The 17,231-nt window shown below is 37.8% G+C and overlaps 1 protein-coding gene across 1 annotated transcript; it reads right to left on the bottom strand.

Moving 5' to 3' along the window:
* Positions 1 to 447: 447 nt before the first annotated feature.
* On the bottom strand, positions 448 to 16,101 carry LOC104532885 (probable phospholipid-transporting ATPase IIB; the record flags this gene model as incomplete). Its single annotated transcript, XM_010178203.2, has 11 exons — positions 448 to 1,545; positions 2,346 to 2,378; positions 4,781 to 4,984; positions 5,660 to 5,717; positions 9,727 to 9,835; positions 11,376 to 11,440; positions 11,776 to 11,931; positions 12,375 to 12,439; positions 12,771 to 12,915; positions 13,372 to 13,461; positions 16,003 to 16,101. Coding segments are annotated over 11 exons (1,161 nt in total), but the record flags the coding sequence as incomplete, so codon positions are not given.
* Between the last annotated feature and the right edge of the window lie 1,130 nt (positions 16,102 to 17,231).

Consider the following 17,231-nt stretch of genomic DNA (forward strand, 5'->3'; position numbering starts at 1 on the left):
CACGCAGGTAAATATTTAATGAATAAAGCATGGATAATGATGCTGTTCCTTTCCACTGATTAACAGGCTATGCCAAATTCGTTATACATACTTCTTGAGAAAGCAAAGTTATACCACAATGGAAAATTAAAAGAATATCTCCTACTTTCCAGTACAGTATGCAAGATTTGGACCCTTCAGATTGTATCAGAGTATATGAGTGTCTGGAACAAATCTTCAACTGCTGTAAAGCGTCATAACTCAGCCGAGACACTCAACTCTGACAGTTCACAACAAGCAAAAATGGTTTGATTTTTTTTTTTCCTTTTTTTTTTTTAAACAAGTTTGCACCAAAACTAAGTTATAAAAACGTAACATGTACAACTTGGAAGATGATAGATTTTCCTACCATAATGTTCATGTGTTTGTCTTAATTTCTTTTACCTGAGTAACCTAAGTAAACAGATTACAAGGCAATTTAAACATATTAGCTAATACAAGGTTTACTGGACTTCTCATATATAGAAATGTACTTTGACACTATTTGCAGCTTTACAAATACAAAATGAATAAGAATTTGAAAACATATTTACTGAGCAGCCACGTCTTTGATATCTGTACAGATCAATAGGTGCAGTGGAATTATGTACAGAATTTAGCATTTAATTTTTAAACAGCTTTTGTGCAACCTGGCTGTCATGTGCATTTAAAGAACTGCTGTCAACGTCACGGATCTGTAATATTCACTGGTGCCAGAAACTGAGAGTACAGCATAGGACAACAGCTCCTAAAATAATACTGTGCTATGCAGACATCTGTACATAATCCAAATAGTGCATATTACTCAATGTCTGATGAGGAATAACAGCTGCTAATACAGACACGGGCATTTACAGGTATTAATTAGGTTTGTTATAGTAGAGTATGGACGAATCAACTTTTCCATATATAAACATGAAAGGAAAGGACTTGAATTAGGAAGTTATGTAATAATTAAAGAAGGGAAGTTATGTAATAAATAACGAAACTTTCAATTAAACTGGCAGAAGATCAGCACAGTAGGAAAAAATCATTTACAGTAGGAAAAAATCATTTACAGTAGCAACGAAATCATTCAGAAGCTTTGTTAAATCAAAGGTAATTCAGTTTTATTTTAGAATCATAGCAACTGAAAGTAAAAAAAAAAAAAAAATCAACGTGAAGAATATTTAGTTTATCTCTGATAGTCTTGTTAGTGTACTTCTGTGTTATTGTACCTGTCAGATGTTTCCTCCTCTTTTTGTGCTCTATTCATTCTATCACTCTTGATATATATATATTTTTTTTTTAAATTTCTTTAGTCCAACATAAATCCGTAGACACTAAAGCACAGTGAATGTGCAATTTGCAGACTAGTGTTAAGTGAAAAACCATAGGAATATAATTATTTTTATGAGGTAAGCTTGGAGTAACTCGGAGGAGAAAATTTGCGCTTCAAGTACTTGAGAATGTAAAGTGGAAGACAGCTTACAACAGTGATTGCTGACACTTTCCACAGGAAGGTCACAGTTGTGATAAAGGCAACATCTGCAGAAACAAAAAGTGCAAGTAAGTCATGGGAGCTGATAACACAGAGACTGGAACTTCCATAGTGTAAGGTCAATAAAACTCTCTTAGTTGTTTGCTTAGGCAAACTTTTGCTCTTGAAGCATGCAAAATTTTTTTTTTAAAAAAGAAAAATCAACAGAAACAGAAAGTTAACCTCAACATTTTGCTTTTGCCAACTGTTTTCTTTAGACAGGAAATTCCGAGTTCCTTTATGGTTCCTACACTGTTTTCCAGCACAAAATAATTTGAGGGGAAACAGACTCTCAGTTTAAAAGCAAGACTTTCTTACAATAAAAAAGTAAGCCAGCTTATTTTTCTACTAATACAAATGATTCTTACCCCGTATAATACAAGTTCCCAACCAGAAATTCTGCTACCCTTTTGGATCCTTTATTCACATTTAGATTATTTTTTCTCTGAAACAGTCACGACAACTAGACTGAACGATTCTTAAAAACTCAGCGATTAAATTAGAGCCCAAAGATGTAAATGAAAGCAATGTAATTATATTGCCACAAGCCACGGTGAAAAGCTATTTTTTGTGACAAATGTTAACAAGAACGGTGACACTCTACACTTGCTACTGAATTTTTTTTTTACAGTATTTGCAATGGTGAGGTCATGTTTAATTACCATTGAAAGACACCAGAACCCAGGTAAACTGAAGAATTGGGGTTTTTTGGCTTTTTTCCATTATTTACATTGCTACTCTTTAATGAATTTTAAAAGACTTAAAAAAAAACCCAAACAAACTTGAAGGAAAGTTAAACTTCACCTACCTAAGAAAGCTCCAAAAGACACTCTGCCTATACCTGTTTCACAAAGAGGGAGAATGAAAATGAAAGTACAGATTTACAGAAAACATGAGAGTTACATGAAAAAAACCCAAACAGGTTAGCTACCAAAAAGAAAACGAGAAAATGTTAGCAGCATTAACTTCAATATTATTGCCTTTCACATGACAATCAGAATATTTTCAAGAGCAATTAAACCAAAACATTTTGAAAATATAGATATTTTCTATTTGGTCATGTTTTAAGGTTGTAAGCAGGTAGGCAGTTTTCTTACATTTGATTTCAAGGTATAATTTCCTGTATAAACTGTTTAAACATGAATGAAAATTTCCTGCAGAAATGCTTTCCTGCTCCAACTTTACTCATTAAAAATATTTGGTACATTAGATTTCAATGTAGAAAACGATTATACAGTTCTAGCCTAAGCCTGCTTAGACATCCTAAAAGCCTCTGTTAACATAGAGAGATATGCTTAATTGTGTGCAATTAATTCAGAAACCTACAAACTGATTTACTTCCATGAGCCAGAACTGTAGAGCGGCATGAAATATTTTTGTCTTTCCAATTTGAGTGCCCTGTCATACTTAAATCATTCCTTTGAGAGGAGATGATGCTGATCAGTAACATCATGGAAAGAAACGGTTTATTTGCCGATGAAGTCGAGCGTTACTGGGCTGGATTGTTTTCCCTGATACGTGGAAGTTGTTCTCCACCTTGAACTATAAACCGTAACTTCGGTTTATCCTGCGTTACGTGCACAACAAAAGGCTCCCTCCAATACTGACATGACAGATTAAATAAGAGTGAAGCAGTAAGCAGAAGTGAGACTAACTGAAATGTATTTTCTCAGATCTTTGCAAAAGGCCATGGAATTGCAGGTTTTTCAGTACCCTTAAAAATGAAAAAAAATAAAAATACCTTTAAAAATTAAAAAAGCCAGAAGTCCCCAGGTTGCAAGAAGCCACGCAACCACTCACTTCCTCAGCTACTTGGGCTTCTCGAGGAAATACATGAGGACAGTAAAGCACTCCCCTTTACAGAAAGGTTTGCAAGAAACAAAGTTCCCCGCAGTTCTTACACACCTGTGACCACCACCAAAAGGTGTTTCTCCCTGAACAAGGATGGAAGAACTGGCTGTCATCCATACGGAAGAGTTACAAAGGTGAAGCAGCAAATTCTGCTTCATCAAGTTCCTGGAAGTTTGGACTAAAGAGCCAGCACCTGTATCTGTTCTTCCTCATTCCTTTCATTTGTAATCTGGCTGTGGAGGTTCAGGAATCGACCCAATAATCTCTATTAAAGAGTCTGTACATCAGTGTCAGAGAAAATAAAAAGGTACTCTGGCAAACCTGAAATAATGTACAAGACAAGTACCAAGCCCTGCAGGGTTGTTTCTTCATTGAAATTGGACTCCTGGGAAATCTGGGAAGTAAGAGAACACCTGGGACAGGCAGTGAAGCATTTCCTGACTGAAAAATATTTATATAATGTAAATACACTACCCGAGTGTTGAATACCTGGGAAAGCAGAACTATGAGACTCCTAGAAACTACCACAGAACATTTAATTCTGCTATGAGAAGTGACAATTGAAGATGGGCAACTTCTTACTCAGCACCTCCTGGAAAACAGAGAGAGGAGGAGCTGGATTCTCCTCCTTTGAGGTAGAATCAAAATTATTATATCTATTTCTGCAAAAGTTACACCTGTAAAATCACACTAAGACCGAGATAGTTTTTTTTACTGGATAATCTGACAGAAAAAGAAATATGTATTATTTTGATGCCCAGATCCTTGACTGTTAAGTTTTGCAGTTAGAAAGGTGTTCTTTCATCTTTTGAACTATGAAAAATCAGAACCTCAAGACACAGTACAGCATACTGCAATTTAAAGCAAAGGAAGCTTAATACAATTATGAATCAAGAATTCTTATATAAAGTATCTACCCTAATAGCCTTCCACCTCACTCTCTAGCAATACTTCAGCTCTTTTAAGCTTCTGGGTTGGATCTAATGAGGTCCACTTGGTCTGGCATACAAAATAATTCACCAGCTCCGTGAAAGATCCTGATTTTTTTAAAATCGTGCCCATCTCAATAGCGCCAATCTCAAATCCAATTTAAGGTATGGAGTTGGGACTGCCAAGATTGGATCGAGGATGGGAAAAGCATGGGTGGTTTGAGTCAAGTTCTCATCTAGATAAACCATACTCATGGGAATAAAGATTGTCAAACTCTAGGAGAAAAGGATAAGAGAATATTTTAACCCAACATTAATTAAGCCTAATTTCAACTCAGTCACGTTTCTTACGGAGAAAGCTGTATTTCACAAAGCAAAAAATCACCTGTTCTTAATTTAAAAAAAAAATATTAAAAATATTAAAAACAGAGTTCTTCACTAAAATACTTTTACTATTACTCACCAAAGTATTCATTTAGAAATGCAAGAGAGGCCACATAGCAGCCAAGACTGAGGAATTCAGCCACCACCATTAACCAGTGCCACGTTCGTATGGTCAGTGCAACCATCAAGAGCTCAGTCAAGATGAGGGCAGTGAAGGAAATGGCAACGACGTGTACAAATTCAGATTCAAAAAGCAGCAGCGCTCCGTACATCAGAATACCACCTAGGAAAGGCACACAAAGTTAACAACACACTAAGTTTTTACAACTGCACACTGAACTCTCGCTTGCTTATTATGAAAACTTGCCCAGTAATTATTTTTTTTTAAAATAAGTTAATAACATTGATCTTTCTAAAAGAACAGAAGTTATATTTACTGTACTTTGTGCCTGTGAAATAAAACAACCACAGCAAAGCCGTTAAGAAATAAAACTATTAGAAAATTAAACACCTTTTTAGTGCAATATATCCAATGAACTGTTAATTAACCTCATTTTGTCAAGTGCTGTAAATAAATGAGATATTGTTGAAAGTGTAATTACTTTTAACTAATTACATAATTCAGATGGTTTTAAGAGCATTTCTGTCATTCTATGAGAGAAAACTACTGTGTAAACACAGGCAATGTGATAAGGGCTCGTTAAATCTTTTCTGGATTAGCACTTAATTTAAAACACCTCCCTTTTTAGGTGACATGCATCAATAAGATAGCAATCCACGCCGTGTTTTGAATAAGCACACTACAGGAATATCAATTTATGAGATAAACAGAAAGCAATACATATAACTGCTGATGAAATGTTAAGCTTTGGGAATTCAACCTGCAGCTGAAAAGCAATATTGCTAATAAATAGCAGACAAAAATTCTCAGCTCAGTAAAACTAGGACTCTCTCCTACCTTGGTAAATACTGATTAAAACCCAGATGAGGAAGGTCTTAAATGACAAAGATCTTCCCTAAGGGAAACAAGTGAGAGGACAGTTAAACACAACTTCAAAAATATGTATCTACTCAGTTCATATATTTTTAATAGTTTATCACTAGAGAGGCATCTTACAAGTGGAATAAACAGTCTTTGAAGTTATAGAGGCTAAAAAGCTTATTTTTATGATTCTTCATTGCAAACTCATCTAGAAATCGCACCAAGTCTAAATTTAGTTAAGGCCTTAAAGATACTTCACCTTGTAATGCTCTATCCCCACTCAGAGGGATAATTCCAGTAAAATTAGGGGGTTTTTTATTTAAAATGTTTTTATGTCTGTTTTGTAGAATGTAGTCTTCAAGAAAAACAGCACCGTGCATCTACTGACATAACCTCAAGTAAAACTGCAGTTACTAGTCACTTCTAAATGCTGGATAAACTCTTTGCATTCATACAGTAAATACATGACTATTTTAAGTTTTCAGCAAGTCAGGATTATCAAATACATTTTAAATCTTCTTGTGAATGTTATGGATTGAAGCATACGCAGAGATCAAAAAATAAACGCTGTACGTGTGCACATGACTTTCCTTTTGTGAGGGCACTGCTGAAATATGTTGGAATTGCAGAGTTGAAAGGACACACATTTAAAAGGATAAAACGGCAACCAAAGCAGTCATTTGGGCTCAAAAAAGTGATCAGTGGAACAGGGAAGAACCAGCACTTTGGAAAGAAATACGCTTCATGGCTGAAGTGAATTCATTCATCAATTAACTCTATTACTTCGGTATAGGCTAACACATTTTCTTGGATAGAAAGAGTTCATGGCAAGGTGCTAAGGACATTTTAATAAGTCTGTATATAGTCTAGAATGCTGGTGACAGATTGAACAATGGGAAAAAATTCTCATACAAAAAAAAAAGAAACATTAGATTATTTTTTTTTCTCCTGTGAGTGCCTACTCATTTTCCTTTGACTACTGGACATCACTTCCACCTTCGACCACAGCTCCCAATTATAGAGATTTGTGAAATAAGAATGAGCTTTGGTTTTGGTTCACCTTTCTGGAAGTAGAAGGGGTAAGCCACTCACATCTGGAATCCTGTGTCCAGTTCTGGGCCCCACAGTTCAGGAAGGACAGGGAACTGCTGGAGAGAGTCCAGCACAGAGCCACCAAGATGATGAAGGGAGGGGAGCATCTCCCTGCTGAGGAAAGGCTGAGGGAGCTGGGGCTCTTTAGCTTGGAGAAGAGGAGACTGAGGGGAGACCTCATTAATGTTTATAAATATGTAAAGGGTGAATGTCAGGAGGATGGAGCCAGGCTCTTCTCAGAGATGCCCAATGGTAGGACAAGGGGCAATGGGTGTGAGCTGGAACACAGGAGGTTCCACTTAAACTTGAGAAGGAACTTCTTTACAGTGAGGGTGCCAGAGCCCTGGGACAGGCTGCCCAGGGAGGGTGTGGAGTCTCCTTCTCTGGAGACATTCAAAACCCGCCTGGACACCTTCCTGTGTGATCTCATTGAGGTTCCTGCTCTGGCAGGGGGATTGGACTGGATGATCTTTTGAGGTCCCTTCCAATCCCCAACATTCTGCGATTCTGTGACCCCGAGCCTCCAGCTGCACAACAGGCTGTGAATCATTTCCAGATGAAAGCAGGGAGCCTTCTTACTTGTACTTCCTTTCAAATTTTCATCAGCTTTTCTAGCTATGACTCCTTAAGAGCCACAGCAATCCTGAGTCAGTGTGTCCTTCTGGGTCTGTGGCCACCTGGCCGATTTTCTCTTCCCCTTGCACCACAGCAAGAGTCTGGCAATGACTTGTGCCAGGACATCTTATTTGTTTCAAAATCTAAAAAGCATTTTCATCACTAGCACATCCCAGAAAAGAAAACAATTCTCAGGAACACAGTTGGAGTCCAACACGTTTTTGAACGATGGTAGCTGAAAAGCATCAGTAGAGATTTGCATTCTGAGTCCGTAATTTGAAAACCAATGTGCAGAAATTCGTAGGCTTCACGGTGTCATGACTAAGGCAGCACGATCATAAACTGTTGTAATAAACACTCACAATAAGATTACCTTCTAATAGCGAAGTCAAAAGTAGCACATAAAAACCTTTTTGTACTACTAATCCATCAGCATTCACTGATCATCATCTGCCCCAGACAATGCACTGGACTGTACTCTCCAGTTTCTCCACATTCTCTGGGTTTTTTTTTGTCTTCTGAAGAGAATTATTTGGGTTCTAGTTATTTAATATTCACAGAGGTACAACATAAGCTGGCAAAGCCAGTGATTCAGCATCTCCAAGAACTGTCATTTCAGTTCAAACAAAAAAAACCTTAGCCTGTATTCATCTACCCATCCTGGGCAGTTTCTGAGTATGCAAGGTCCCTTAGGAAGCTGCCCAGGGAGGTGGTTGACTCCCCATCCCTGGAGGTGTTTAAAAGATGGGTAGATGAGGTGCTCAGAGTTACAGTTTAGCAGTGGACAGGTACGGTTGGACTTGATGATCTCAAAGGTCTTTTCCAACCAAACGATTCTATGATTCTATGACTGGAGATAAGATGCTTCCATGTTCCATCAACAAGCTTCCCCAGGCAAGCTTACAACTGCCTTTAGCAGGTGTAATGCCATGCTTTTTTGAGATTAATCATAGGCTGAAATATCTGTAGTACTGTGTCCAGTTCTAGTATTGTGTCCAGTTCTGGAGCCCCAATCACAAGAGAGACCTGGAGCAGCCAGAATAAGTCCAGAGGAGGCCACCAGGATGATGCGAGGGCTGGAGCAGCTCTGCTGCGAGGACAGGCTGAGAGAGTTGGGGCTGTTCAGCCTGGAGAAGAGAAGGCTCCGGGGTGACCTTATACTGGCCTCTCAGTACCTGAAGGGGCTACAAGAAAGCTGGGGAAGGACTTTTCATAAGGGCAGTTAATGACAAAACAAGGGGAAATGGGTTTAAGCTGAAAGAGGGGAGGTTTAGATTGGATATTAGGAAGAAGTTCTTCACTGTGAGGGTGGTCAGACACTGGAACAGGTTGCCCAAGGAAGTTGTGGCTGCTCCTCCCTGGAAGTGTTGAAGGCCAGGCTGGATGAGGCTTTGAGCAACCTGGTCTAGTGGAAGGTGTCCCTGCTGATGGCAGGGGGGGTGGGACTGGATGATCTTTAAGGTCCCTTCCAACCCAAACCATTCGATGATTCTATGATTCTATCACAAAGAAACTTAAAAGATTCTGAAGAGGAGAGAGAATCAAGATCTCCAAGAGATAAGAAAAAAATTCTCCTAGACTAGCATAGCTAATAGCTCATTTAGTGAGACTAACAAGACAAAGGCTCTGAAAGTTTGGACCCTCTTTGACTACAGTGTGCTTGTGAACTTTTAGACACATCTTCGAAGAATCTACTATCCCTAAAAAGACCATCTGCTTCTGCCTCGGATCATCACTTTTCTAGCTGACAGTTTAAGATGGAGCAGAAACACTTTTCAAAAAAATTAAGAAAACAGAATCTACAGATTTGTTTCACTTTTGTGGGTAAAGAAATCACACGCTTTCATTGTCTGCAGGTATGTGCAAACACACAGAAAGTTATATCCACAGGTAATTCAGCTAAGATATGTGTGTTATCAGTATCTGTTACTTAAATAAAGTTGGCTTTTGGAGAAGTCAGAAGTAACTTCTGTGGGGGGTAAAAAACCCCCAAACCCTTTAATTTAATCTACCAGTTAAAAAGGAAAAAGAAGCTGTGAAAAAATAAGCATAAATAACTCCAGATCCGAGATCCTGGGGCCAGACTGAAAGCAACTTTTACATCAACATACCTTTGTGTTTGAATTATTTCAGTCCAACCATTGGTGACTTAACAAATGTATTAATAAAACTGAGTGGAACATTGGGTACCAGGGATTATTTTCACAGTACAAAAGTCTGCATTACATCAGTTGTGCATCTGTCTTGCATGGAATACCTTAAGAAAATGACTGTAAGAATTCCACTTTTGCACACCAGAGATTTCAGCACCTGTTCATATCTGAGGACATTCGTACCTTAGTGAGATCCTTATAAAGTTCTGGATATAGCAATGCCATTTCTGGCTTCACATCCTGATCCAACACTAGAGAGAAGACTGGAAACATAGTATATATGGTTGCATACCTAGGTGAAAGCAAAGCACATAAATCACCACTTTCGTACGATATGATTTTAAATCCATCTACTGAGTTCAGTTATTCTTTTTATCTAAGTGGAATTAAACTGGTTCTTCCACCCAGGACTGAGGCAGTTTACCCACACAGCTTTACACATGCAAACTGCTCTTGTGCTTCTGATACCTGCCAGCCATGAGAAGTTACAGAGCTTTTATACATTCCAAAACAGTCAATACATTTCTTTCTTCTCTATATACATCCTATCACCTGCTCCCGTACTCCCTGTGCACTTTGGACAACCAGTTCAAAGACCTGACATTTAAATTTATCCACAGATGATGGCACAAAAACTGAAGATAAAACAAGTTTTATGTTCTGGACATCATGTTATAGGCAGGTGGATGAACAAAAATTTTAACAGCTCTGTAAGTGGCTCTGGATTTTAGTGTGCACATGCCAGATGTATTCCTTAGTATTTATTTTCCTAGAACTTAGCACAACTATTTATAAACATTTTGGAGAGGTCTACAGGTTGCCTCTGCAGAGTCTGGTGTGATCAGACCTTGATTTGACTAGGATTTAAGTTCCTATCGATTTTAAGTTGTTACTGTTCACAAGGGGTATAAACAGAAGCTCTTAGGACAGAAGGGGCAGAGAGCAGGGACAAACACCAATATATGCACATCCTCAGCTGTGTGTGTCTTGGGGAACCCCATTACTAAAGCAGCTTCTGCAATGAGACCAGGGTGCACCTAATCCTGCATACCATCACCTGAATGGAAATGTACATGGCAGACTTGGGTACTGAACTCTCAAGAGGAAATATCACAGTAGCTTCAGCTCTGTTTTTAACAGAAAAAATCAGCAGTTCTCCCCGAGGCTTGTATGGCAATCTGTGTAACAGCTGGAAATGGTCCAGGAGATTTCCTCTATTGCTTTTACCCGATATGTGAAAGAGGTTGTAAGGTATCTTGTTGGTGCTTTAAGAGCCAAAGCTGCAAGCAGCTTCAGCCTTGAGCAATTAAGTTCTGATTTGGGGTGAAAAAATAGATTCATGAGAAAGAATGTAAGAAAACAAGATAAGAAACTTCTTATGTAACTAGTCAGAAGTCAAAAGAATGCCTCATGAACAGGTGGATTTATCCAATCAAGTATTGTAACCAGGCGTGTGAACAGTAGTTTATAGCCAATGAAGAGTTGTTTGTGTGTGTGTGTGTGTGTGTGTTAGCAGCTTAAGGGTATATAAGTGATCATGTAACCAATAATAAAGGTCTCCAGTAGAATTCACACTGAATCATGTGTGGAGTCCATGGGTGTACCCTCTTGGCAGTATCTCTCCTCAGAGAACCAGTAAGAAGGCTTTCCCCCCTCATATATCACATATTCAACCTACTTAATACTTTTCTTTGTAGACTCATTCCAGGTTTTGGAAGCATATTTATGATAAATGTATGAAAAATGTGGCAGACACCAACTACATGATGTTATATAATAAGTTTGTTTGCTATATTTATTACCAGATACTGTAACTGTTGGTTTTGACTTACCCTACCATTAGGAATCCTTGGTACAAGGGAACAGATGCAAAATAGAAGACTGATGAAAATACAGCCTACAAAAAGCAGATCATTACATATATATTTAATATAATTCTATATACAAAACATTACCATAAAGAAAAACATAACAACACTGGTTGATTATAGAATCATAGAACCACAGACTGGTTTGGGTTGGAAGGGACCTTAAAGCTCATCCAGTTCCAACCCCCCTGCCAGCAGCAGGGACACCTTCCACTAGACCAGGTTGCTCAAAGCCTCATCCAACCTGGCCTTGAACACTTCCAGGATGGGGGCAACCATTCTATGATTCTATGATTAAGATTTTGTGACATTTCAAAGACAGACATAGTGTTTTTAACTATTCAGATAACAAACTTTTAAATACCTGCATAGTTGAAATAATAAGGCCTCGATGCATGACAAATTGACCAAGTGCTGCTGATCTTTTGTAACTGTTTCGACCATGTACCATCAGCAGCCTACCTATGTGTTTAAACTGGGTGATAGAAAAGTCAGCTGCTAGGGAAGCTTGTTTTCCCTCCTAGAACAAAACAAAAATAATCCAAACATGAAACCCAGCGTTAAAGATGTGTTTTAAATTTCAAAATTCTAAGTGACAATTGATTTTAAAAGTCAAGTTTGCTCCTGCTTTGGAAATCAACCCTGCAATGAGAGACAAAGTACAATATTTTGTGTATATTATTGTAACAAGTAAGTTTGTCTATCCTGCTTCTTCCAGGTAAATGCTACACAGAAATAACTTCTAGTGTTTTCTGGTTTTCTTGCTTTTTTGTATTGAAAAAGATAAAGCATAGGGTAGCAAAGCAAAGCAAATATTAGTTCAGAGACTAAGCATTTTTATAATCTTACAGCATACTTTAATTAGAAATGATCAAGTCACTACTGTTTAAGAAAAAAGGTTCTAATCCCATGTTACTACACTACCATGTGGCACGTATTTGACAATGAAACTGTTAACATTACCTTGCCTTCAATTCCAATTCCACAGTCTGCTGCTTGGATCATGCTGACATCATTTCCTCCATCACCTGGAAAATGTCACTGCAATATTCAGCTGTTGAGAAGTTTTAGTCTCCTGGTTTTACAGTGTTTTAGAAACCTCTTACAGACCTTTACATTCTTACAATTAATCTATGGATTATGATTAATTACTTCAGCAATCAAGACATTTTCCAGTGGAATAAAGATAACCACACCTTTCTGAGGGAATGGCATTTCCTGCTACAGCTACATAATACCTGGCTGTTGATAAAAGAAGTCTCTTTGGTTTTCTTTCAACTGTTTCTCATTGGTGCCATCTACTGCCCACGTTTATTGCAGATTTTAGGGACTGCAAAGGAAGATGGTGCCAACGCTCACCTATTGCACACGTGCGTTTCCCAGTGTGGTGCTGTAACAGTTTCACAATATGAGCTTTTTGGGTGGGAGAACATCGGCAGCACACTACAGCAGGACACTGACAAGCCAGCTCTACAAATTCATGCTCGTAATACTTCAGACAAACCTAAGGAAAAAACAAAAATACACTCAGATTTAGTTACAATTAACAACTACTACAGGTAGTCTAACACCAGAACACAGTATAAAGAATTCTTTTATGAGGTTTTGCTTGCACAATATCCATCTATGAGAAAAAAGCTACGTTCTCCTGACTATGGCTTTATTATTTTAAACTGACACTCTCTTTCATTTACAGAGCTTAGGGGTTAAGAGAAGAGACAATATTAAAGCAGGCTACAAACAAACTCCATTCTGTTACCATACAGGAGACCAGAGAACCAATAACTTTTGCCCATCTGGAACATATATCCTCTAATTAGCACTCAGTGAAAAACAAAAGTATCTCTAAGGTCAACTTATGGGAAAATACTGGAAAAAAAGTTTAAGAGCATAAAGACAGCGATACTTGTTGAGCATAAGCACAGAGATAAAAGTAAATTGCCAGAAACCAAGCTCTCACCTCAAGTGAGTCCCCAGAGATCACCAAGGCACAGTCATGCTTCCTCCTAAAGGCATTTAGTTCTAAGTGAGCCTCTCCTCGAGTCGTAACCTTCAATAAAAAACTCTCACTTAAAGATTGTTATATTCTTAAAAAAACCCTGCCTACATAAATCAGGTTTTGAGAACTCATACCTAGAAGGTGTTGGTGTTTCAACAAGTGTTTTATACCAGTGGAAGTCCAATACCCATGGGACGTGACTACAAGCCTTGAATCTTATGGAGTGAAAAAATAATCCTCAAACAAGGGAAAATCTAGGTAGTCAATTAACTGGTTCCTCACCAAAGCAAACCAGGGCTAAAAAATTTAATCAATTAATGACGTTAAAATATCTTAAGTTCAAGCTGACCTGAGTCTTTCTATCTTGTCAAGGCTAGAAAAAAAAAATAGACATAAAAAACAAGCAAACCTCAAAACTTGTATTTATTAACCAGTAAAGTATGTTCTTAGAACAACACAAAATGTTTGTATTAATAGTTTCTTCAAATTGGGTAAGCAAACACAGATTTCAACAAGCATATAAAAATGCTCATTATAAAGTATTAATTTTTTTGGATCTTGCATGAGTATGCAAGCAGGATCAAGTGGCATAATATAAAGGAACTACATCATAGATTTCTTTTAATTTATGTAATTATTGTTTCAGAAAGGCCCAGCTGTGAAATGCAAAAAATGGTCAAAGGTGACCAAGTGGATTTGGGAAGGTTTGGAGCTAGAACACAGAACATGAAAAATATAAATTATAACCAGATTTTGAGGAGACTGGCAGTTTTGTTTTGTTTTGTTTTGGTTTTTTTCCAATAAAAGATCAATCTATTTCAGAGCTACCAGGAAAGACAAAGTTCCAAGCACAGAATAATACACAACCTCTGATTACATTTCTAATTTTGGCTCTGTCAGCACTTTGATTAAATAACTTTTGAAACAGCCAAGTCTTAATTACACTAAACGTGAACGTTTTGTCTTTGATTACCCAGAATCAGATGCCATCCAAAGACTTTTCTCCCTTCACATGGGCTCTATTACACATAAAATTTGAGTTACACTAAAAAGGACCTACAAACAGAAAAACTCACACACATGCCCCAGTTCAGATTATTTTTTCCTCCTTTCCCACAGTTAAAACATGTAAAGAGAAAGCTCCTCGTCTGCCAGTGATTGCGTTGGCCCATTAGAATCCTTCTGCACTACAGAGATGACGAGATGTCAGCGCACAACCGAGGAGCAGTAATTGCCCTCCCTGTTCTACCTTTCACCTAACAGAGGTGTTTGTCTTTAAATTTCTAAATATTTATGTTTTTAAATATTTATGTTTTTAAATTTCTAACTGAACAATGTATCAGTTAAATCTCATTACAAAATAAAGAAGCTGAGACTTCTAAGGATAAAAAGGAAGAGCGCTAAAGACAAAATGTATCTTTTTGGGGAAGCCAAAGCAGTAAATAATTTTTATTTACTAATTTATAACTCAAATAGAAGTGTTAAGAGAGCTTGGCATTTTCTTACATTCATCCAGTAGTTATTTCTTTGCAACAAATACAGCCACAGAAATAATTCTGTATAAATCCATTTTCTAACTAATTTAAAACTTTGCGTACTCAAAGTTAACACATTTTTATGTTGATCTCTTATTACTAGTCGAGGCAATGAAAATAAAAATCTGTCTCAACTAAATAGATTTTGCTCAAGAAGACTTAATTTGTGGTGTTACAACATGGAAAGGTCAACAAAAATTGATCTGAAGTTTTATCAGAAGCATTAATAATTTAATTGCAAATAGTAGTCTGCAGGGCCTAATTTGCCATTCTGATGTTTCAGAAGAAACTACATTTACATGTAAATTATATTCATATAATTATTTCTGTAGGTGCAAGTGGTTCATTTAGAACAAACACAGACATATTACGTCTGATCACACAGCATCAATCAATGTCTGGAAAATCTATTTTCGCTTGGCTTCAGCAGAGTTGATGCTATGCAAATATAACCAAAATGTACAGAGAAAGATATTCAGTTTACTTTTCTAATAACTATCTTCACCAGTCCGTTAATAAAATGCAAATATCTATTATGATATACACAAAAATTCAAATTTTCTCATACTGATTTGAACTACATCTATATGGAGGATGTTGGCATCACAGTTTAATTCTCAATTAAATCTGCTTGAGTCTGAAGAGTTCTACTAATGAAAATCCTAGAACAAGCGAGAACCACATTCTGGTAGCTTAAATTCCTGGATGCTCTTTCCTCCTGGCTCAGCTCCTTTCATAGAGCCTTCTCCATCGTTACTCAGAGCTACCTTACCATGTCCATCGTGTCAGTGAAGAGTGTTGAACCTGGGTCACCTGAACGTGACTACAAACACTTCCGTCTCGTATCAACAAACCTAGAAACACCCACCCTTAAACAAAGCTTTGTAACTCTACATCCTTGAGTAACAACCCAAGTACCACTCTCTTGACCATTATTACGACACTCAGTACTACAATCCATCAGTTTTCATCAAGCAGCCAACTGCTAATCAAATAAAATAACATTGTTATTAGCTGCCCTTTGATAAACCAACAAAAAAGTTGGAACTATACTTACAGGTCTGAAAATGTGAATATCTTGAGTCCTAGACACTAAGTGAGAACTTTTTGCGATGCAAGTCGCCGTCTCCAGTTTATCTCCTGTTAACATCCATATCTGCAAAATAATGTAAAAGTTTATTCCATTAGACATTAAGGTGACTGTTCTCCCAAATCTAAAGGACATATCTCTCCAACGTTTTTCTGGTACCTTTTGGGATTAGATAACCAGAGAAAACATACTGGTATGTGCATCTTGAACTACAATTAATGAGCTGTTTCTACTGCAATAACACACAAGGCAGAAAAGAACTGTCTACTTCAGGCAGCTCCATTCCCCTTCCCTTCTCATGAGGACCAATGTCTCAAATGACATGAAGACAAGGTGAAACTCTGGGGAATCCCACTAGCATAGCTGAAGAGCAGGGAAAGCAGAAAAGCCTTTCCCTATGGCACTGATACTACCTTGAGCAAAAGAGTGAGGATGCAGATGACTACAAGAGAGAGAACGTTTGTCAGCAGAATGATGCCACTCAACAGTCTGTCACCCTAGTGAGATTCTACCAGAAAGCAGCAGCCAAGCAATGAGACAGCGTATCCTGGAGGAAGAACTACAGTCCCAACGCTCCAAAGAGATCCTGCCCACCGCCCACACAGAACTGGGCTGCAGGCATTTAAGTTTAAGGACTAAAGTTGAGGATCCATCTGTTCTTCAAGTAAGACAACTCGCTCTCCCTCACTCCCTTAACACCAAGAAAGTTGAAGGACATCTGGATGAAACACCATCATCCCTTGACCAAACAGAACAGACCACACAGGAAGAATGACTTAAGCTGAGGGAGTTATTACTGGATAACTACCGAGATAACAGTTGCACTTTTATTAACTGCACGCTTCTGTCTCCTTCTTTTCCTGAACATCTCAAGTAAGCTCCTTTTCATCAGTGTCCACATGGGTCAATGAATGGACAAGACTCATGTTTTCTCACCAGTAACTGAGTAATCTATAATTCTGTGACCTATCTACAGCTACTATTGTGTTTCCAGCCTACTATAATGTTGGATGTAATTAAAGCCAGAAGAGTTTTAATGCTCTGAAATCCTAGAACTAATCATTAAAAAAACCCCAAACAAACAGCCTAAAAGTTGCCACACTTTTTTATAACTACACTGTCCCGATACCTATTGGTAGCAGGTTACGCCTGTCAGTCAGAAGTGACCACACATAGAAGAAATATCAAGAGCAGAT

The sequence above is a fragment of the Antrostomus carolinensis genome, unplaced genomic scaffold, assembly GCF_000700745.2.
Source record: "Antrostomus carolinensis isolate BGI_N321 unplaced genomic scaffold, ASM70074v2 scaffold7641, whole genome shotgun sequence".
Taxonomy (NCBI): Eukaryota; Metazoa; Chordata; class Aves; order Caprimulgiformes; family Caprimulgidae; genus Antrostomus; species Antrostomus carolinensis.